General features: G+C 51.5%; 1 protein-coding gene across 2 annotated transcripts; it reads left to right on the top strand.

Moving 5' to 3' along the window:
- The first annotated feature begins 1,637 nt into the window (after positions 1–1,637).
- On the top strand, positions 1,638–21,044 carry FAM167A (family with sequence similarity 167 member A). Of its 2 annotated transcripts, none has more exons than XM_083827942.1 (3): positions 1,638–1,851; positions 9,336–9,863; positions 18,822–21,044. In XM_083827942.1, the coding sequence occupies exons 2-3, from the start codon at positions 9,492–9,494 to the stop codon at positions 19,083–19,085; spliced, it is 636 nt and encodes a 211-aa protein (XP_083684068.1). In that variant the 5' UTR covers positions 1,638–1,851; positions 9,336–9,491; the 3' UTR covers positions 19,086–21,044. The 2 variants fall into 2 exon arrangements, with proteins under 2 accessions (XP_083684068.1, XP_083684069.1); XM_083827943.1 differs by having other exon boundaries at positions 1,841–1,968.
- The last annotated feature ends 1,296 nt before the right edge of the window (positions 21,045–22,340 follow it).

The raw sequence follows: 22,340 nt of genomic DNA, 5'->3' as shown, positions 1-22,340 counted from the left end.
GGTCTGTTACGGCGACGATAGAGATGTCCAGACTTGGTGGCAACACCTCCGCTGGTAAACTAACCCGCTGCAGACCTGGTCCCTGGTCCTGTGGACAGCTGACCTTGTCTGGCCACGTCGTGCAATTAAATGCTCTTGGCTATCAAAACTGGGTGGCTGTATCCGAATTGTCTGCCAGGAAGGGGCCCTGGGCTTGCTAATTCCTGGTCAAAACGGGGTCCATGCCCGTGCTCTGATATCATTTGGTTCATGGTCAGAGACACATTTTTGTTTTGATGAGATGTTGCAGGAAATGTTGAGCCACCCGTTTGCTGCTAAGCGTTTAAATGCAGCTGCAGGGCTGTATCAGCAGGTCTGAGCAGCAAGGGAACAGCTCTCACATCTCCCTGGTCCCTCCTCACCACCAGCAGCCCCAGGAAGGGTGGGTGCAAGCCATCAGCACGGCTTTGAGGGCTGATCACCAGGCAGCTTGCGTATGCACATCTGAAAATTGACAAAAAGGGTGCTGTCCAAGCAAAAAAAAATAAAATTCAATTTGCATCAGAAATGTGAAAATGCTGCTCTTCACTCTTTGAAGTCTGCAGTGCTGCATCTTGCAGGGTGCCTTGCGCTTGGTGCTATACAAACACAGCCTCTAAACTGTGGGGGGGCTGTGGGGCACCCCAGATCTGGTTCTTCAATGGGATCATTGGGATGCAGGGCTCAGGAAAAGGGCTGTAAATCAGCCCCTGCCACCCTGGGGGAGAGGAGGGACAGGCGGGAGAGGGGCAGGGTGAAGAAAAAAGCAGGAGGCTGGATGTGGGAAGGGGCCTGGGTGATTAGGTGTCCGTGGCCAGCGCTTAACCCTTCGCACCACCGGATTCACAGTCCCGGCCCGCAGATCTGAGACACCAAATGTGCCACAGCTGCACCTGGGGACAGCGGGGGGCTGCTTTGCAGAGCCACCCCCTGGTTTTGTGGGGTTAATCCTTAACCCCTGGGGAAGGAAGGAAAGCCTGGGTCACCCAGCAGCTGGGCTCCTGCCTCTCTCAGAGACAATTAAGAGGTTTCCAGCCCCGCTGGGGGAGACGTGGGAGCCACAGGCACTTTCCCAGTACAACAGACAAGCAACGACCAGTTTAAGTGCTGGTTTCTGCATGGTGCCAGCCACAATGCCCCAAGATACCCACCCCAGGGCTTCCCGGAGATGCTTCCCAGCCTTGCCAAACCGTCCCTGTCCCTTTTTGCCTTCCGCATGCCTGCTGACCTCTGGGCAAGCCGTGGCATCTGGAAAATGTTATCCCCAGACGAGTGCCAGAGGTCCCCGGGCTCCGTGGAGAAGCGCTCACATCTCTCCATGGTGCGTAACGGGAACAGCCACGGGGACAGCAGCCACAGGCTCTCCGGGCATCTCACGCGAGTTTTTGGGGTCCCTTCATCCCCCGTAGCATCCCTATCCCTCCTCCCTCGTCTGGGTGCCGGCGTCGGAGGATGTCTAGGACCCGGGCTGCACGGCTCCTCCCTTTCAGGTCTCTCCAGGGTTATTGCTTGGTGGGAGGTAGGTTCAGGGCTTGGTGGTATGAATGAAAGAGAGACAGGAAATCTGGATTGAAAAGCTCAAACTGGAATAGCTCGCCTGTCTCCAGGCAACAGGCCTGACGCAACCGCTGGGGAGAAAAAAAAAAAAAAAGTCCCTTAAATAAGAAAAAAAAAAAAAAACCAGAGAGAGATTTCTGAAGCGAGACAGGGAGGAGGATGAGACAGTCTGCTGAAGGCACTGGTGACACTGCTCTGCAAATACCAAGTTGGAGACCCGAGGCGGAAGGAGGGAGCCAAGATGTCCGTGCAGCGTTCCCGCTGAGTCCCTCCCCGGTGAGCTGGGTGCTGGCGCTGGGGCTGGGGAGGAGACCACAGACCTACAACCACCCCCGGGGGCAGGAGACCCCTGGCTTTGGTCACCCCGTGGAAAAGGGGAGCAGCAAGGACCAGGTGCTTGGGGAGGGAGCGGTGGGGTGGGGGCGATGGGGACCCCAAGACACCGCCAAGTTCAGAGTGCATGCTCCTCCGTGGGGGATTTGGGGTTCGCCTTGTCCCCCTCCAGCCACCACCTCCTGCTTGGACAAAGCCCCCCGGAGATGGCCAGGCTGGCAGCACCATGATGGTTGGGACTGGCTGGAAATCAGGGCAGGGTCTGCACTGACCCCGTTTGCAGTGAGGCTCGTGGATGTTGCTTTCAGCTGGGAGAGGTGTGGGGGCACTCGCCCCCTTCAGGGAGGGGATTTTTCAGGGTGTAATGGGGAAGAATGTGGCCCTGTTTCGGGACGATCACCTGTTGCTCCCTCTGCCCCCTCCCCGAGATTTGCAAGAGCCCCGGGGAGGTTTGTGCAGGGCAGGCACCGTGGGATAAAGCCTGGTGGCCTCGCAGGGCGTAGCTACCTCCGGGTTTTGAAGCAGGCGCCGCGTCGAGCAGAGCAGGTTTCCACCTGCTCAGGTCTGGCCCTTGCAGCTCATCTTAATGATAAAGAAAAAAAAAAATCACCCAGAACTTCTCCAGAGCCCTTTGTAACAGCTTGGGGCTAATTACTAAAAGAACGGGGTTGCCCTGCACCCCTCCCAGCACGGGCACAGCCCTGCACGAGCCAGGCACCCCCGGCACAAAAGCGCACGGTGCAGCTGATCCGTGCCCCCGTTGGCACCCGCGCGGGGCTGGGGGATCCTCCCTATTTCCCTGGGATGCTCCCTGGATTATACACCCCTGCTTCGCCCCTTGGAGCTTTTCTACATTAGGAACATCAGTAAAAGGGGATGGAAATGAAGGAAAACCCGGTGCCTTGTTTCCAGTGAGGAGCTGTGTCCGGCTGGTAGCACATCGCCGCGGCTTTGTCCGCCCATTGCCGCTACCCTACGGATTCCCCACTTTTCCGTGGGAACAAGCTGTGGGTTTTCCCTCCACCAACCATCATTTCAGCATGCTGGTGCCATCGCTGCCGTTCGCATCTCAGGTCTCCCCTGCTTTCCCGTGCGCACCTCTTTGGGGGGATCAGAACGACACAAAAATAAAGCAGAGAGGGAAGGAAGGAGCCTGCAACAGCTCCGCGGCCATTCGGGGTTTGCAAAACGTAGCAGAGACACTGCAGGAAAAAGGAAAAAAAATAAATAAAAACCAGCCTCGGAGTCATTCAGCCTTTCTGGGAGGACGGAGCTGGGGTCTGCGAGCAGCTCACCTTAAATAATATTAAATAGTAAAGTGGGGATCAGCTCAGCGCTGCAAGCGCCTGGGAGGAGGCAGGTCTGAGTGCAGTGCTTGGTGCTCGGCGGCCGCTAAGGCGAGTAATTGGATGGGACAGGGAGCACGTAAAGGGGATTAGGGGGTCGCCGGGGGGGGCGATCCTGCCCCCTGATCGCTTTAATTTGGAGTCAAATGGGAGCTGGTCCTGGCATTGCATCTGCAGGGGGTGAGCTCAGTGCTAGGCAGAATGAAGAAAATCTCTCCCCGGAAAGAATTGTTGTTGATTTTTTTTTTTCCCCTGAAATCATACCCTTTTGCCTGCTGCCTTCCATGCTGCATTGAGGGAAAAATAACTCTGTGTGCCAGTCTCCTGGGAAGGGAGCATTTCCCAGCTTGATCCGGCTCCTTCCCAAGGAGTCGCAGCCCTTCGCATCTCCCCGGCTGCACTGGCACAGAGGTCCCTGCCCTCTCCAGCTGCTCTTTCCCTTGGTGAAACACAGCTGGGTTTGGGGGTGGACAGCGGTGAAAATTAAGGAAAGAGGCTCTGCCAAGCCACAGGTCCTTTGAGAACATATTTGGGAGCCAGGATTGGGTCCCAAGATAAAAAAAGTTGCCTTTGCTGCTGCTGCTCAATCCCTTTCCCTCTAAGAATGATTTTACCTTGCTTTGGGTGATGGGCTGAGAGTCAGCGTTGCCCCCCCGGTTTCCATGAAGGCTTCCCAGTCTGCAAATGCTTCCCACTCATCGCCGGCGGACTGGTTTGCAGGAATGCCAAACATCTGGCACAGCCCGGGCCATCTTCACACTGGGTTTCCACCCGACCGCTGGAAATCTGCTGATGGAGGAGAACTGGGCTGCTCTGGAGATGGAGCTGCCAGGGTCCATCTAAAGCAGGCAGCAATCTCCATCCTGCTGCCTCGAAAGCAGCCTGTGGGGCTTGGGGCAGGGGTGCAGGAAGGGCAAGGTGCAGCAGGGCTCCAGGGGACGGACGTGTCTGTTGAGGCAGGTTCTGAAACTACCACTGATGCTGGAGGGAAATGCCCTAGGGTAAGCGTGTCCCCTCTTTTCTTCCCATTTTTAATCCTCTTGCCAGGCTGAGGGATCGGCTGCAGCCCCCCACTGCTCTCCCTTACCCCTTCCTTGCCTTTGGGGCTACTTCTGGGGGGTCATTAGGGTGGAAGGATGAATCCTCAGGGTGATTCCTCACCCTGCTGCAGTTCGTGCGTGAGTGGAAATCCCACTTCTTCCCTCTTGCCCCCATTTACCTGCCAACACCACGTCCAGACCCTAAGGGCTGAAGCAGCAGGATGGGCTGCCTCTCCACTGTTGACCGTAACATCTGAGCTGCCTGGGAGGTCTTTTGGGGGTTGTTCGTGGTGATAAATGAGCAGGAACACCCAGGAGCACCCATGATCCTATTAAGCTCCATTAGTGTGTCAGCCCACTACATGGGGTAGCTCTGGAACCCCCTCTCCAAACCCTGCGTCGACCCAGGGACAGAGATGTGGTCTCCTCCCTCGGTTGGAGGTGCGTTTCTGCGAGAGAAGGGACACAGCTATCGTGGCCATCAGAGCCACCAGACCTGAGCTTGGTGTCCCCGTCTTGCTGCTGGAAGAGGGGCCAAGCCCACAGGTTTGTGACCAGGGGGTCTCCATGCGCAGCCCATCCTGCCCCAGCAGTGCTGAGCAGGTGCTGAGCTCCCTCTCCCGATAACACTGCTTCCAGCAGGGGCTCACACCCGGAGGGAGTCCCGGCTTCGATATCAGGCTGATCTTCAGGCTGCTGGCATCTCCTCCTGCTTGGGGGAAGGAGGCTGGAGGTCGCCTCAGGACAGGCAAGAAAGGGAACCAGATTATTTTCCTGCAGGAGCAGATTTCAGGTGCTGCAGAGAGCAATCGGGCTGCCAAATGCTGGGTAACACAACCCCGGGGAGAATTTCTCTCCTCTGAGCCCGTGGGGCAGCCGGGGAGAGGTTTGCTGCCTGCAGCGGCCTCGCTGCTGGAGCCTCGGTGCCTCCGCTGCCCGGAGGATGCTCGGAGCCTTCATCCAGCGCCATGAAGCAGCCGGGGTCCTCCTGCCTCCATTGCTATGGCAACTCCACTGCACAGGCATCTCCTCCTCTCTCCCAACCTGCTGCAGACCGACGGGGGGGCTGCCACCCCCACCCCGTCCCCAGATTTTTGGTGTGCCCCGAAGGAAACGCAAACGCCGCTCTCCTTGCATGGGGCACGGGCAGCTGGCTCTGCCCCCCCCCCCCCTCCTTTCTTCCTGATGTTTCACGTGCAGGCTCCTCATCACCCACGGGGAGCCGCAGGGATGGGTGATGGTGTTGGCACGGTGGAATTTGTATGAGGGTTTTCTTTTGTAGGGTTAAGGGGCGGCTGCACGGCCCCGCTGGAGTACGTGCCTGCAAAGGGAACCGCATCCCAAGCTCCATGGGTCCTATAGGGCACCCCTGCACTGATCATGGGAACCCAGATGGGACGGATACACCCAAAAATACTGGAGGTGAATCCCTGTACATCTCTGAAGATCCCCGGAGCTTTTTTCCCTGAAGGCCAGCTGCATAAACTGCCCGATCCGTGAGAGGGAAACTGAGGCATAAAAGGGGCTAATGTGCGTTTTGAAGGTCAGTAACATCCAAGCCCTGTTTAGCACATGACACAGGTGTTATCCATGGGCCATGCGGGCACCCCTGCCTCCCACCAAAAAACTTGTCCCAGCCTGGGCTCTGTCACATACTGAGGCTTTTTGTTTTCTTCTCAAGGACCAGACGAGCAGATTAATGTAGACTCCTAAAATCACTGCTGCTCCTCTGCAACAAAAGCTGCTATCACTGCAAGCTGATGTCCACCAGGGACAGTGAAGGGAACTGAATAATTTGTTCCCTACACCTGTCTTGGCTGATTGCTTTATTTATTCTGTGGATTTTTTTTCCCCTCCAATTTTCATCCTCAGTGTTTCTCCCCCGTTCTCTTTTTTTCTTCTCCTAGACCTTTTGCTCTCCAGCATGCGACCTTCCAAAGCACTGAGTGCACCTATTTACAGCCCTGAATTTAACAGGCTGTGAATGCCTGCTGCATGAAAACCTCATACTCGAAGCAGACCAGGGCATCATTTCATGCGATCTCCCTTTGGACCATGAACAGCATCTGAATCGTGGTGTTATCCACCACTAGCGGTGATAAAGCAAAGCCTCTCTCCCACCCCAGTCCACCTGCCCATGCCACCCGTTGCCTACACCGTCTCACCTGCTTGCTCAGGAGACGTTCACATGGTTCTCCCGCTGTTTATTCATGGATTAATCCACAAGCAGGGATGTCTGAGGGTGTGTGATGGATTTGCTGCATCTGCTCCAGGGATGGAGGAATTTCTGCAGTGGGAAGTTGCGGTGGCCAGTTGTGCTGCTAGACCTGGTTTCTTAGAGCACAGGATTCCCCACGAGCTTTGCAAGGTGTGTCTGGTGTGTCAGGCTTTGCTTTGCTGGCTTGCAAACATGCAAAATTCAAGCCTCTGGGCACGCCAGCTCAGTGAGCCTTGGCTTGGCAGGACTTCACACCCAAGCCGGTTGGGTAGTCCTGTGATTTCTCCATCCATTCGTGTGCTCCTGCTAATCCCTTTGAATGACAGCTTGTAGGGTGGGTCAATTAGGCTGATTTTTCCATGGAAGCCTAACCCAATGAAGAAACTAACGGCATTTTGTTGACTCGGTGACCTGATGTGTCCTGCACCTTCACAACTGATAGCTTTCCTGCAAGGAAAGGGGGAAACCCTTCGGGTTTTGGTCACCATTTTGGTGCCAGCCTCCTGTTACCCCTAATTCTGCATGGCATGAACCCACCGAGACTGCCAAGTGTGATAACAAAGACAAATCAAGGATTAACCACCTCAATTCCAGGCCAGCCTAGAGGAAAACTGAGCCTGGGACAGGGAGGCTGGGAGAAGTTTGTTGGTTTCAGCCAGAGGCCAGATTTGGTCCTGGGAATTAGCTCACTGTGGGGTAGCAAACAGGGCTGGATTACAGCCTTGCACGCGGACATTTTTTACATGCTTACCGCTTTCAGATCTCTTCTTCTGCAGCAAGTCTTTCAACCAAGTCCCAGATACTGATAGGAAATTAGAGGTGGCTCCTTTCTGTCGATTTTGAGTTTGGAGAGGCTGGAGAACAGACGTGCTTATTTAGGGGGATGTCCATGGGGCGAATGAGGGGCTTGGTGTTGCAGCTGGGAGATGAAGGGTGGGCTGGAACGGTGCCACTTCCAGGGCAGAAAAATCCCTCGGCAGGTGCTGGGAGGTGGAGGTCTGTGCTGGAGACACGAGACAAAAGAGTTTGTGGGGGCTCTGCTTTGTATGTGCGATGTTTGGTGATGACAGCCTTACAATAAAGGTGTTTTCTCTGTTAGGGGATACCAAATCCAGCAGCCCACTGCGTTCAACTCTATCAGACGGCTGGATTCGGCCACCCCTAGCAAAACCCACCTCAGTGGAGGCAAAAAACACTCAGAGGCAAGGTCTTTAAAGTCATTAGTGTTTCCCGTTATTGATGTCAGTGGGCTAGAATATGCTGCTGGAGCAAAATTCGTCAATGTGCCCTCAGCTCTGCAGAGCATCAGTGCAAGAGCTGGTGCAAGCCTGATTCTCTGAACAGGCAGCCCTCAGCTCTCCCCTCCATACAATCTATTTTTTCAGCGGAAGAAGGAAAACTGTTGTTGCTCCAGGCACAAGAGCACTTGGCTTCAACCTGATATAGTATCTGGGCTTGCTCCCGCTCACCGTAAAACTCTCGTTAACATAAATAGGAGCAGGAACAAGACCGCAACATGACTAATTCTCCACCCCCAGACTGTCTGTGTGTATATTATCAGCTACTCATTCAGCCCATGTGCCTCCACGCAATTGTAGGATAAATCTTGCTCTCTGTTGGTGTTTATTTTAAATTGAATCTTCTTACTGAAAAGGTTTGAGAGGCGTAATTATGGTCTGGATTTCAGAGCTGCACACGTCTTTGTGGGCACAAATAGCAGGGAGAAGAATGGCTGAGTAACTCACATTGCTGTGTTTCAGTGCATCCAGCTAGAAAGCTGCATACGTCCCGGCTGGTCTTTCTGGGCATGTTACCAGGCAGGCAAAAAGTATTTTGTTTTGCGTTCGACGTGTAAACGAGAGCTCTGGATCTATTCCTAGCTCAGCCACAGATGAGCATATGACCTTGAGAAAGTCTCTTATCTGATCCTACCTCATATGAATGCAGAAGCTGCCTGAGCTTAACTCTTGCAGAGTTTTTCGAGCTCTCTGTCCCACGGAGGAAGGTTTGGTTCGCCAAGCTGTGGTCCACTGGTGGTGTCAGGAGGAAAAGCTGGGAAGAAAGCTCCTGGCTCCACCATCCAGGCAGAGCTCAGGAGCTAGCAAGGGTGAGGGACCGCTCCCAGGAGACAAACTGGAGCTGGCCAGTGACGGAAACCACTAGCCCAGATCTCCCTGAGTGCAGGCATCCGAACCCAAGCTGCTCCAGTGCCCCAGTTACTCCCCAGACTGGCCAGGGGCCATGCTCCTGCCTTGAGCTCACTGGGCGGGTGGAAGCTGAATCTAACAGCTGGAGACTGGCATCTTTAGCAAGCCTAGATCTAAATGCAAACCCCTAAAACTGGGGAAGAAAAACAAACAAACAAACATATCTACATTTTCTATCTCTCCTTTTGGCTCAAACTTTTGGGAGAAGGTTGCATCGTCCTACTTCATCTGTCCCTTCTTTGCCTAAGTGGAGAGATGTAGGAATGCCAGCTGGGAAGCCAGCAGGATGGTGCCCACAGACACCCTGACCCCCAGCAATAACCAGAGGACGTCGGGTTGTGTGACACAGCCTCGGAAGGGTCTGTGAACATTTCCTGGCCACATTGGCAACCTTATCACGGCCCCTTAAGATCGGAGGTGCAGGTAACCAGAGCTTCCCAAAAAGCCTGTCTGTTCCTGCCCCAAAAGCAAGGCAGAGAGCTGGGATGAGGTAACACTCCCCGGGAGCACCTTGGCATCCTGCCTTTCCCAAAGCCCACGCGTTGAAGAGCCGCCTCTCCCTCCTTGCTCCCTTTTCCTTCTCAAAGGGGAAACCAACCCTCTGCTTCTCTTCTAGGTGTCTGTCCAGCCTCAGTGTGGTGTCTGAGCAAGATTTTTCTTCTGAGGAGCCGCGTTGGGCACGTTGCAGTGAGTTGGTCTTGCCTCGAGGGCTTCCCACCCCTGTCCCTGACCCGTGGGAGCCCACCCCTATGCCGTTGGACTCCCGGGGAGGATGTCTCTGCCTAAAATCCAAATAGAAGAGGCGCTGGACAGCACGGATGGCGGCTCTGGAGGTGCCGTTCCTCCTGATGATCACCTGAGGAGCCTCAAGGCCTTGACGGAGAAGCTGAGGCTGGAAACCAGGCGCCCGTCCTACTTGGAGTGGAAGGCGAAGCTGGAGGAGCAGGCATGGAAGAGCCCCCAGCCGGCTGGTGAGGAGGACGGGAGTGAGGCCAAAAAGGGCCCGGAGGAGACTGTCCCTCTGAGAAAGGTGCAGCTGCACCTCAACGGGAGCCCTCCCCAGGACAAGGTGACTCTTACCTCAGGGAAAATAGGCGGCTTTGAGAGCATCGACGAGGCTTTGACGTGGCTCCGGAAGGAACTGGTAAGTGGTTTCCTGCCCCTGGTAGGTAGCACTCTTTATTTTCAAGGGAAAAGAAGGAGGGGGAAACAAGAAGCTTCTTGTTCCCACCTGCCTTCAGCCCCGGGTGAAAAAGCAACCTGCAGTCATTGCATGGCTGGCAGGAGCAGCCCGGGGAAGGGAAAGGTGAACGACAGAGTGCCCATGGCCTCAGAGAAGGAACCAGGTCCATCTCAAAGTCCTTGCTGGGATCCAGCAGGCCAAAGCAATACAGTAACTTGCATTAATTAGGAGTTTTTAGCAGTTTTCTCCCTCTCCTGCTTCTCTAATTATGCTTCAGATGAATACAGCAGGTTCATTTCACCCTTGCTGGATTTACACTTGCTGGATTTACCCTTGTTGACTGTGGCCATCGGTGGTTTAGGAGCTCCCTCAGTGGGACATTGCATACAGACCACCATTTAACAAGCATTAGCAGATCTAACTTCCAAGTGATTGCCCAATTCCCCCTTTTTCTTTTCTTTTCTTTCCTTTTTTTTTTTTTTTTTTAAACTCATAATATTCTGTAAGTCTTGTGGTAACCATCTTTCCCCAAATCATTTCTTCATTGCGGGACAATGGCAGAGCCTGATCACAGACCCTTCCTCAGCCAACTCGCATATGTTCATCATTTGTCGAGTCCTCCTTCATTAGACACTGCTCCACCTTTTTGTCATCCTCGTGCCTCAGACACGCACCCCGTCTTACACATATCTTTATTTCTGGTTGATACAAGCCACCAGACAGAAGGAATGGAGACCTACCTTCCCATACCAAGGGGAGGACATGGCTGGGGTGGGCCAGGCCTATGCACAGTCTTCACTGACCTGCTCCGTGCAGTTCATCGGGAAGGAAAAATGCTGTTAACCATGTTTCACAGGGAAGAAGACAAGATACAAATTCTACACATATGCTAGGAAAATAACCAGAGCCAGGGTGAGGGCACTGGAAGCTCAGCTTTCATGCGCTGTGCTGCTGTCATGGTCCCAGGCCCGGCCTGCTAGCACTGACCCAAGCAGCTCCCAGCCCAGCTCAGGAATCAGCATGACCTGGGGATAATTCCCTGGGGGAAGCATGGATGCATCATTTATGGAGCCAAGGAAGGCCAACAGGATGGAAGGTGGGATTGGGACAGTTGTTTTGGGGGTTGGAGAGTGGGCCCTGGGCCCCCTGCTCCTACAAAAGTAGGAGCAAGCAGAGACAGACAGCACTTCCTAGTGATCCTTCCCATCTGGACTGAAAATGAAAATGGAAGGCAAAAAAATCCTTATTATTTGGCCCACGTGGCTGGAAACTGGATACAACTTATTTCACGTGACTCCGTTTCTGTTGCCAAATCGGATGTTTGCCTGCGATTGCCAACAGCATTTGCAACTGTTTGGACGGCAGCGATATTTGCAATGGGGTCCCTGAGGGCTGGGAAAGCACGTGTGGTTCAGACGCAGTCGTGAAAATGTTCCTGGGCAAATCCTTTGCTTTTGATAAGCACCAAAGTCTTTGAGGAAAAGCTGCCCATGCAGAACAGTGAATAATATTTATTTTAAAAGTCTCTGCGTCTTCTGTGCCGAAGAATATTTATTCAACTACTTTTTGTTTTTCTTGCTGTACTGGCCAACTGGATTGATCTCTAAAGGAGTTATTTACAGAAGTGGTCTTGAAAATCAGTTTTAGTGGCTGAGATGTCTCTCAGGTCCATAGCTCTCGGAAAACAAGAGCAGCACTTTCAGAAATCCAGGACTATTACAAGGAGTTTTGAGTTGGTCTCCTAAAATCACTCGGTGCTCTGGAGAATATCAGCTCCTGATCTCAGAGCTGAACCTGGGTCCATGCTTGCATCTGTGATGAATTCTCATATTCACAGAGGGCTTGATGTAAAACCCAAGTCTCAAGATGCCCAAAGACAGTAAGGAACAGATTTTTCTTTCTTAAAGACCCAGATTTTAAAGGGTTTGGTTTGTTCTTGGTCTCCTGCCCAAAGTATAAATTGTCTTGCAGTCTACCCTTTAGACTAGGGTGTGGTATATAAACCATCATCTGATGAAAATTAAAAGTTTAAATTAAGGAAGAAAAAGGGCAAAGCAAACCCTAATTGTTCGTCACTTTCCATTTTCCTGTCTCTTAATTATACCAGTCTTTACTGGATCTGGACGTGACTCATGTAATTTAGAACAATTTCCCCAAAAGACAGAACATGTATTTGACTGACCACACAGCTTAATAGCTATGTTGGAGGCACTATTGCTGGGTTAGAGCTGCCAGCGAACAGTGAGAACACAGCACGGCCATCGCTTCACAGGGTGCTGGAACAAAAAGATGCATTTCACATTGCATTTCAAGGATGAAGCCCGGTTTCTTTTGAAATAAACGAACAAGCTTCCTTTCATCCCAACACAGCCAGGATTTTTCCTTGTTTACCACCATTTCACGATAGCAAAGTGAACAGGAAGATTTAAGAACAGGGTATGGCTACGGTTATGTAGAGTTTCTACATCTGCTTAAGGCAGGATCCAAGGCCAGAAAGTGCAGCATCCTTCAGACAAGAGCCTGCTCGGGGCAGCCAGGCAGGGCTCCAGCACCCATCCCTCAGTTATGGTCGCCCTCAGTGGGCGATAAATCCTTCTGGTCTGGTTTAACGTCAGAGACCACAGACCTGGGCACAGCACCAGCCCTGCCGCAAGCAGCCTGGTGCAGACACAGCCACAGAGCATAGCAGGAAGGAGCCCATCTACATCAGCACCAACACTGCCAGGGCTCTTTCCTGAGCTGCAGCTCCCTGGTAACTCACAAACCAAGCCTAGAGCTGCTTGGGGCTCTGATGGTTTTTGGAGTCAAAGCTGTGCCAGGAGGCACGCTGATAATGCAAGAGAGGATAGCCAAGACTCTGGCCCTGCTTGCTCTACCATTATGGACAGAACCAGCGTGAGCATCTGGGCAGCTTTCTGAACAGCATCCAAAAAGGATCCAGTAGTTACAACTGGGGGGAAATCTGTTTCTGCCACACTGTCCTCCACCACAGGCTGAATTCTCCCTCACTCTGTTAGGCAGTCCTCCAAGAGGAGTCAATTTAGATTATTCTGAATTAGTTCATCTACCCAATGAAAGGGCAAAAGCAATGCGTGCCCAGGACACGGGTACACCACTGCCTGTGCCCTTACAGAACAAAAAGCAGCAGTGCAGGACACAGCTTCATCGCTCACACTGTGCAATCCTCATCACAGCTACCAGCACGTTTAGGCGGGGCTGTTTTGTTAGCATGGCCCTGGCATGGTTTTGGCTTGTACCATTAGCACCCTGCCCAACCGTTAGAGCTTCAGGAGTTTGCACGTGCCGCAGACCATCCCCAACAAGCGGTTTGTATTGGCACACCCAGTTCTGGAAGCAAAGTGAATTTAATAGCATGTGTATGCCCAGGTTTCCTCTTAGCCATGGTATTTCAAGTAAAGCTACCTGCTAAACCTGAAGCATTACTTCCAGTTCCCCAAACAGAGGTCATCCAACACTGCAGGGAATTTGTCCCTGTGTGTCCAGAATCTGCTCTGGTTTGGGTTCAGCCAGGTCCAGGCTCCTCACGTTCAGAAGGGAAGCCAAGGACAAGCCCAAGGTCTTACTGTGCATCTGCTGCTCGTGGTATTTCTCCCCAGGTGACCAGTCCTGGGACCTGATTCTGCACCTTGCACACGAAGGCCTGGCCCCGTTTTTTAGGTCTGCATATGCCCATAGAGCTTCAGCCAGCCACGTCAGCTGGGACCTGCTGAGAATCTGGCCTTGGGAAGCTGATTTATTCAGACATGCAAATTCCTGCTCTTGTTTTTGTGCTGCGAGGCTCTGTGTAGGTGTACGAGCAAATTGCAGCACTCAGCATGTGTTGAACTGCCCGGGGGCTGGAACATTTCCCTTCCTAACTCCTCCTGCCTCCTCTTTGCCTTTGCACTGTCAAATGCGCCTGCTCATCATCAGTGCTGAAAGTAAGACCGCCACCAGCCAGGGTATGGTGAAAGACCCAGGGATCGGAGTGGTCGGGCTCTATTTTCTTCTTTGTTTTTGGCCTGTCAAGACAAATTTTTACGAGTTCTAAAACTGAGCCTTCAAAGTGCTTTTTTACCCTAAATGTGTGGCAAGTAATTAAAGGACAAAACTCCACCATAAACTGGGATGCCTTCGGACAGTTCTGACTGTGGCGTGGTAGGAAAGTTTGTTTTCCTTCTCAAATTCACCAACATTTTTGCGCTGAAATCAGAGGCGTGTGAACCAGTATGCAGGAAAGATTTTTGAAAAGGGACCTGAAAGCCGGATGCTCTCTCCATTGGTGTCTCCATTTCAGATCAATTTGTCTTCCTCATCAAGAGCAATAGGACTTGGCAATATGCTTTACAAAGCTCCTGCTATTATTTCCATTTTTGACACTGATATTGGTTGAGCAAGTACTTAAGTGATTTTAAATGTCGATGTGGCACCAAAACACTCTTGCCACGAGTGTCATTCCAGATTGCTCTGTGATTTTTGGGAGGTGGGGGAGAAAGAGGAGGAACCTAGAGGATGGATTTAGCGATGGAGCCTGGTCTGCATTGGAAATCCTGTGCTACATAACAGGTCCAGGAAGGATTTGTCAATATTTGTAATTCAAGCAGTGAAAGGACTCGTGCACGTGCACTGAAGCAATGCCATCGCTACTGTTAAATTGCTGGAATTTGGGCAGTTTGGGCGTTTACACAGAGCAGAACCATCCCCAGGGGGCAGTTTGGGTGCAGCCATCCTTTTTTAGAGAGTCGGGGGTTTTCAGGGGTGGATATGGGTTTGTGCACGTGGCAGAGATGGAACTGCAGCTCTTAGAAACACTGTACTCCTCTGTGTAAGTCCCTGTGTTCGCCTCATTCGGATGCTGAGCTGCCAGGCTTTTCCTCTGGCTGTGGGCTTTCTCCTAGACATACCATTACCAGTCCTGGATGCATTTTAGTGACACTTAATTAAAGAAAAAATAGGTAACTACGTCCCTCATGAAAGGTAAGATGAAGATTTTGAGGGACTCTACACAGTCCAAACTCAATACTGAAAAAAGGTGAGATTTGTGACCCATGCCAGGCCCTACATGTGTTAGCTAAAGCATCTGGGCTTTATTTGGGGTTGTGTAATCCACAGGCATCGCAAAAACACCTTGTTTTGGGCTGTGGGTTGCACCACAAGGGCGTGAGCATCTGAAATTAGCCGCAGCAGGGTGGCATCCGAGCACCTTTGAAGATGAAGCCTCAAACCTAAACACAGACTTACCCGACTTCTCTGAAGTGTTTGGCAAGGGTCCGATGGCTGAGCTCTGCTTGGATCCAAGTGGCTGCACCCAGTTTCGCTTTCTTTTGATCTTTTGGAAATCAAAAGTACGAACCCTGGGGAAGCAACCACTTCTCCACAGATCACCACCCTGAGCTTCATGGAGCACAGGTTGGGACCCTGTCCATGGAACATTTCTCTTCTGGGATGAGGTCCCAAGGAGCTCCACACCACCTCCATGCCGTGGGGGGGTCTCTGCTGCTAATTCCCCCCATAGTGACACAGCAGGTGCACCAACGACAATGGGAACATTGATGATTTTCCTGTCTGTGACCATACAGACAGTCCATGGTTGGGAAAACTTGGAGACAAGTCCAGGCTGCATCTAGTTATTTGGGCTAAGCCACCTAGACTGGACAAGAATGCATCCAAAACTTTCTCTCCGTCCCCCATTTTAACATCCCCAGTAGACTCAAAGGCCCAATCCAAATAGAAAATCCTTCCTGGGGTCAAAAGACATGACACATCTGCAGTCCAGCTTTGTGATTCAGTCTATTCATTGCAGTAGGTCTTCTGCCAGGAAGGACTGGGTTTGGTTCCCCATCCCAGCCGGGATGTTCAAACCACCAGCCTGTCCATCCCCGTGTCCAGCCACGCAGCTCGTTGTCTGCTGGAGCAGGGCCGAAAAGAGGCAGGGGAAGGTTTGTTAAATAGAGGTTTGTGCAAAATAAAAGTTGTACAGGAGGCTGTTCCTGCATTTGGCATGCAAGACCTTGAAGCAAAATGCATGGCTGCTGCCGGGAGTGCCCCGTGGGCTCCTCCAGGACGTTGCACAGAGTTTGTGGGATCACATTGCCGTCCCACACAGACAAATTGGGACACCGAGATACGCTGCAGTAGCCCTGCGCATGAGCTGTGTAAACCAACAACCCACGGCTTCCTGCAGTACAGCTCCTGTAATCCCGTTGGGTCTTTCCAGGAAGCCTTGGGGAGCTTTGCTGACCTGACCGTGCTCCTTTCCAAAAGAGATCCTTAACCATTTCTGGGAAAGCGTGCACATTGACTGCTTGTCCCTGCTTCCCTGCAGGGCCCCAGAGCACAGCCTGCAAGGGCTGCGTCTAGAACGATAATTTCTGCTCATCTGGGGTAATCGGTCCAGGTGGGTGTTGATTTTGCCCCGTGCAGCATTACCCTGCCATACAGGAGGGCCAGCGGTCCACATGGATGTGGAAGAGGATGGTTTAGCAAACGCCAGGGGTACCGGGTATGGTGGAGGAAAGGGAGACCAGAGACTGAGCACCTGAAGGACAAAGCTGGGAATCCGCTCACCGCAACCCAGATGGCCTTGTCTGTCAACTCGCACAAAAGCAAAATGGCTTCTTAGAAAAGCGTAGAAAGCAAGAACAGGTCAAAAAGAGGGAAACTGGCTTGCAAGAGGGAAATAGCAATCTCCAAGTCCTTTCCCTCTCCACAAAGGTCTCCTACTTCATTTTTTAAACCCTTTTTTTTTTTTTTTAATCCCACATTCCTCAAAACCTCTGATGAAAGCATTTGTTGACTTTTCTCATGTAGCTTGATAAACCGACAAGAAATACTGACCAAGGGTCAGTTCAATAACATCTGCGATCGCCTTCCTGATAAAATGTCAAGTCACAGCATTCATTGTGAAACAGGGAAAGATAGCACTAATAAGATAACACTAATGCAATTTTTTTTTTTCATTGCAACTCCTGGGAGAAGAAAAGCCTACCGAGTGGCATTGCTCTGCTGGGGGCAAGGAAATAGTGGGTTGAGGGTTGGTTTTTTTTTTGTTTTTTTTTTTTTGAAGAGGGTAAATTGCCACAACCCCACCAACTACTCAAGAGGAAAGTTCAGTCTGGGATTTGTAGGAAGGTGACTTAATCCTCTGCAAGCAACGGACCCCAAATGCTATCTGAGAGCACCAAGCACGGCCCTCCACGGTGTCTTCATGGGGCAGGAGTGAGAAGAGCCTTGCTTGGCTCGGATTAATTTACATTACATTAATGCCAGCCCTTGCCTGGGGCTCTGAGCATCAGAAAGGTCTTGTGCAGAAACACCAGGGCCACCTGTGGAGCATCCTGAGCTGAATTTTGCCTCCGCCCTTCATCTCTGCAGTTTTGTGCTCCAGACACTACCCCAGGAATAAATTTACCCCTTGCTCGTCATCTGTACTCATAAACTAAGCAGCCGGTTTTCAGGCCTGGAGGCAAACTGGTACGGTCTGGCTGTGTCCAGGCTGTTAAAATCCAGGCTCAGTGGCTGTATCCCAAATGCCTGCTGAGGATGAATCCCCCCAAGTTACCTCCTGAGGGGTGCCTGTGGGGAATTTCTTAGGGCTGTGTGCGTTGGCCTCTGCTCAAAGGATGCCAGGACCGTGCTCGCAGCTGAGCGGAGAGAAAGGTTTTGCGGCCATGCACAATTTAACATATTAATATATATGTAGCCTGGGTCTGCTTCTGAACTTCTCGTTCAAACCACAGGGAGCTAAGAAGAACAAAAAGAAAACCAAAGACATAACCAAAAATAAACACACAATCAGGAATCCTTGGTACCAACGGGCTCCTTCTCATGCTGGTTCATGCCCTGGGATGGAGGCGACATCAAGGAAAGGGTCAGGGCATCACACGGGGGCAGCTGGAGGACAGTTTTCCAGCCTGTGCTTCTCCCTCCTTGTCTCCAGTAGAGATTCAAGCCTCAAGGTTCACCAAGCCCTGCTTGGCTTCTCTCCCACCACTCCCTTTTCTTTGTGGCTTTTGAGGTTTGCTGCTTTTCTGCGAGGAGGGATGTGGGGTGAGAAGTGGGGCTTGTCTGCTTGGCGTCTGCCGGCTTCTGTTCCCCAGGTAAAGGCTGATGCTCGCTGTGAATCTCGCCAAGTGATCGCCTCCTTCCTTCACCACTCCCAATATCCGGTGGCAACGAGTTTTCTGCTTAATTATGAGTTGGAATTTAAAAAAAAAAAAATGATAATAATAATAAAAAAATCCATTTCCTTTCATCACTTCTGAATCTTCCACCTTTCAAACTTAGGTGCCAGGGGAGGAAAAACCCTCCGAAGTATTTAGCTCGTTAGCCTGCAGGGTGCTTGTTCTCTGTCCCATGGGGACCGTGGGGGCCCCATCCTGAGATCTGCTGCCAGCCCGCGAGATAAGCCCCGGGGGATGTGGGGAGCCGTGCTCCCCGCTGTCACGAACCAGCCCTGATTTATGCAGGCTTGAAACCCGTGCCAAGTAGTTGGGGATCGGTTCTCTGGGGTTCTTTTAATTGCTCCTTTCCACCTCTAATTGCTGCTTCGCACTGTGGCTGCTCCCTTACGAGCAAGATTAATTCGGGCTTTGCTTAAGGCTGAGAGGGAAGCTCTGAAGCCTGCACTGACTGATACCCAAACCATCAGCCTTGGTGTGCTGGCTTTAATTCCATTTTCCCAGTTCTCCCAGAAAGCTGACCAAGCACAAAATGCTAGTAATTTACCATCCTGAGCTCATATTTGACTGGGATGTGTTGCAGGGAAGACCCTTGCCTCCATCCCAGTCCTTTGCAGTGGGGTAGCACCTCTGGCCATGTTACGTTTCCCATGATTTGGTGCAGGCAGCACCCTGAGGAATGCATGCAGTGCCTTTGCTGATACCTTCTTCCCTCCCCTCCCTCCGTCTTGCGTTTCAGGCAGAAATGCGCCTGCAGGACCAGCAGCTGGCCAGGCAGCTCATGCGCCTCCGCAGCGACATCAACAAGCTGAAGATCGAGCAGACCTGCCACCTCCACCAGCGCATGCTCAACGACGCCACGTACGAGCTGGAGGAGCGGGACGAGCTCTCCGACCTCTTCTGCGACTTCCCTCTCGTCAGCTCCTTCAGCCTCTCCACGCCGCTCAAGCTCATCGGGGTCACCAAGATGAACATCAACTCGCGCCGGTTCTCGCTGTGCTGAAGGGGGGCAGAGGAGGGAAGGATGGGGGGAGAAGGAGAAAGGATTGGGCAGTGCCAGGGCTTTCCCTGCCTGAAGGCTGGGCACAAAGAGGTCTCGGAGGGGCAGAGGGGACGGGAGCAAGCGGGGAACACACGTCTGGTCTTGGTGGCATAAGGAGCAGCAGAGCACAGTGCTGGGATGGCTCAGAGATGCCCGTTGAGAAGACAGGACCTGCAGGAAGCACAGAGCATCTGAACCCAGCTTGGGCACTTAGCCTGCTCTTTTGCAAAGTCCCTTCTCCTCCTTCTCCTCTCCCCACAGTAGCAAAGAGGTGGACGCATCTCCAGTACTCAGAAGTCAGAGGGGAGGTTCAAAGATCAGCCAGAAAGCAAGGCAAAAATCCCCTTTCCCATCCCTTTTCCTCCTCCCAGGCTAGAGCTGTCTTCAGAAAATGTCACTCCCCTCCCTGGATGTCTCCCGAGACATCAATCCTCTGCCTCTGACGGCCCAGGCACGGGGTCTTTGGGGCTGTTTTAGATGAAAAGATGGTTTCCAGTGGAAAGGAGCCCTCCCAGCAGGTGAGAGATGGTGGATTAAATGGTTTGCAGCCCCAAAGGTGGTGAGATGTGCTTGTTGACGTGCTCCATTGAGTCCAGTGTACTCTAGCATAATTTTGTCTGTGGTATGGATTATGGATGGATCGTGGACCTATCTATACAGACTCCTTCTGGCCAGAAGTCACCTGTGTGCCCTAGAATTTCTACCCAGAGCAATATTTGTTCCTGATCCCACTGTCAGCCATGGCCACAAGACTCATGTGGCTAGCTCCAAAAGCAGTAAGGCAACGGAGGGAGTTTACACCCGGGACATCCCACCTCAGAGAAACCACCCAAGGCTGACATTCTCCTCCCAGCAGCAGCACCAGCAAATCCTGGGTCCTCTGTAGCAACACGCATCCATCGGAGAAGGGACCTCTGAGAGGAAAAAAAGGACTTTTGTGTAATGAGCACAAACTCTGACTACAAATTAAAGGGAGAAACGTTGCTGCGACGAGCTGCCCTCACTGTGCTTTGGACCCGCAGCCATCACAGGGGGATTCCCTCCCGTCCTGGCGGCGTGTAGGGTGGATGCTGTGTTTTCTGCCTTTCGGTGCATGAGGACAGCGGGCAGAGCCCCCCGTGGTCTAACCCAGCAGGGGCAGGGACACAAGGGGCTTAGCCACGGCGGCTCCTGGCACCCGAGACAGCCTGTCCAGGGGGAGCGTGGCTGCCTCGAGGCTCTCCCTCCTGTTCCAACGCTTCTGACCGTGCCAGAGCCCAGCTCTGCTCTTCTCAGCATGCCAGAGCAGCTCGGTGATGCCTCCCCTTCCAGTGTATGGCTTGCTGAGAGGTATTTGGGGGCAGCAGAGCTGTAGCTATACTAATAGTTCAATCAGTGTTGTGCCTAAACTTGGAGACTTTTACTGCCCAGGTGCTGAAGGTTTAATAGGGTTGTGGCCAGACTGCCAGTTGGCCTCTGGATTGTGATGCCATTTAGTTTACTAGTAGAGAAATAGCCTTATTTCCCCATGGACACTTTGGGAAAAAAAAAAAAATCATTAAAATTCTTCTTTGTTTACTTTTTTAATAAAAAAATCTATTCATGTCCCATGTTGATTTTCAGAGGCATTTTCGATCAAAAGATGGCAACGACAGCGTTTCAGCGAAAATAATGCCTTGGAAGAGAGGGACTGGTTCTCTCTAGGATAATCTAGAGTCAAATATAGAGGGGTCCTGCCTTTGGGCTCTTATCTGGCAGCTGAATGCCAGGGGTTAGTACAAGCACAGTCTTAGGAGGTCATTATACGTGGCATTAGAGATATCAGACGTCTGGGTTCCAGACATGTATTTTCTGCATTAAGTGGGATGAGGATGGTTATAAACTGCCAGCTGTTCATCGAAATGCACAATTTTTTTAATTATAAAATGATGTCTGTATTGATTCCTGCCTCTGGTCTCTCGTTTTGTTCAACGGCTCCAGTCCTGCCTGGAGAGCAGTCGGGGGCTGCACGGGGAGCTTCTGTCTGCGTGAGCAGGCTCTGTTTATGCCAATGCAATAAACCATCCCGTAACCACCACCAGCAGTGACCAAAAAATTGATATCTGCACTGAAATGCATGACTCCACACCAAAAGGTCTCTTCCCGAATGCAGGCAGCAGTGGCAGGGCTGGAGACCTCACGTGAAGCACCAGGTGGTTCCAGCACCTCCATGCTACCGAGCACCAGTGTGGTGTTTGCAAGGTTTATGGGTGTAAAAGGTTTTCCATCAGGTTTTTCTGTCCATGCACATCATTAGGACATCCCCTGCGGCTACAGCAGCAGTTTCTCTGCCTTGCAGTCTGGAGGAGATGGAAAGAAATAAAGGTGGGAGGACATGTTATGTGTTTGGACAAAAATGTACAGGAAACAGAGCCAAAAAAAAAGTCACTCTTCGCTCTTTTATGCTAGGTGTTGTTTTGTTACTCAGCCACTGAGCCAAAGGTGATTTCAGGCACTTAAAATATATATCCAGCTAAGGAAGAGGAATAAATAGAAAAGGATCTGATTTGCCATGGCTCTGCTGAACATGGTCCCAAGCTCTCTCAAGTTGTTTGCAGCTGCATAGCCATGAGACATGCTCCTTGCTGAAACTAAAGAGCGATTCTGAGGCTGGTCCATGTGAGTAATGAACATTTTTAATTTGGGTGGCCAGACTGGAAGATCACAGATTTCCCCAGGTTAACTAAAAGACCTAATTTCAGGGGGGTTGCCCCAAAATCTCATATATATATGCATATTTTAGATGGTCTGCCTAGTATTTTAATTGTTCATATTTTTATTTTACTCCAAGTTCTAAAAAAATATTAATCGAACACTAAAACCATTGAGAACATCTTGTTTGCTTTCAGACATTGTTTTGTAATGAATAGTCAAAACATTTTTCCTGAAATAGCCTTGATGAAACTTTTCCTTCAGTGGGTTAGAGCCATTCATCCAGCTAGACCCCGTCCCTGAAGTTCTGGTCAACCCAAAACGCTGTATATTTCACATTATGAAGAAATCATTTAAAAACAATTTGCCCAGCTTGATTTTTTTTTAACTCTTTCTGAGTTGATTAAGAAGCAATTTTACATATTTCATCTTAGTCAACTGGCCACGCTCCCTGACATGGTCCATCACGATGCATTAATGGACAAGAGACCTTGCTTCTCTTTCACAGTCCCTGTACAGCGATGATAAAAAGGGTCATTATTCCTG

This window comes from Anser anser, assembly GCF_964211835.1.
Source record: "Anser anser genome assembly, chromosome: 3".
In the NCBI taxonomy this organism is placed as follows: domain Eukaryota; kingdom Metazoa; phylum Chordata; class Aves; order Anseriformes; family Anatidae; genus Anser; species Anser anser.
Note: the sequence above shows the minus strand (reverse complement) of the source record. Positions and strands in the feature narration are given on the sequence as shown.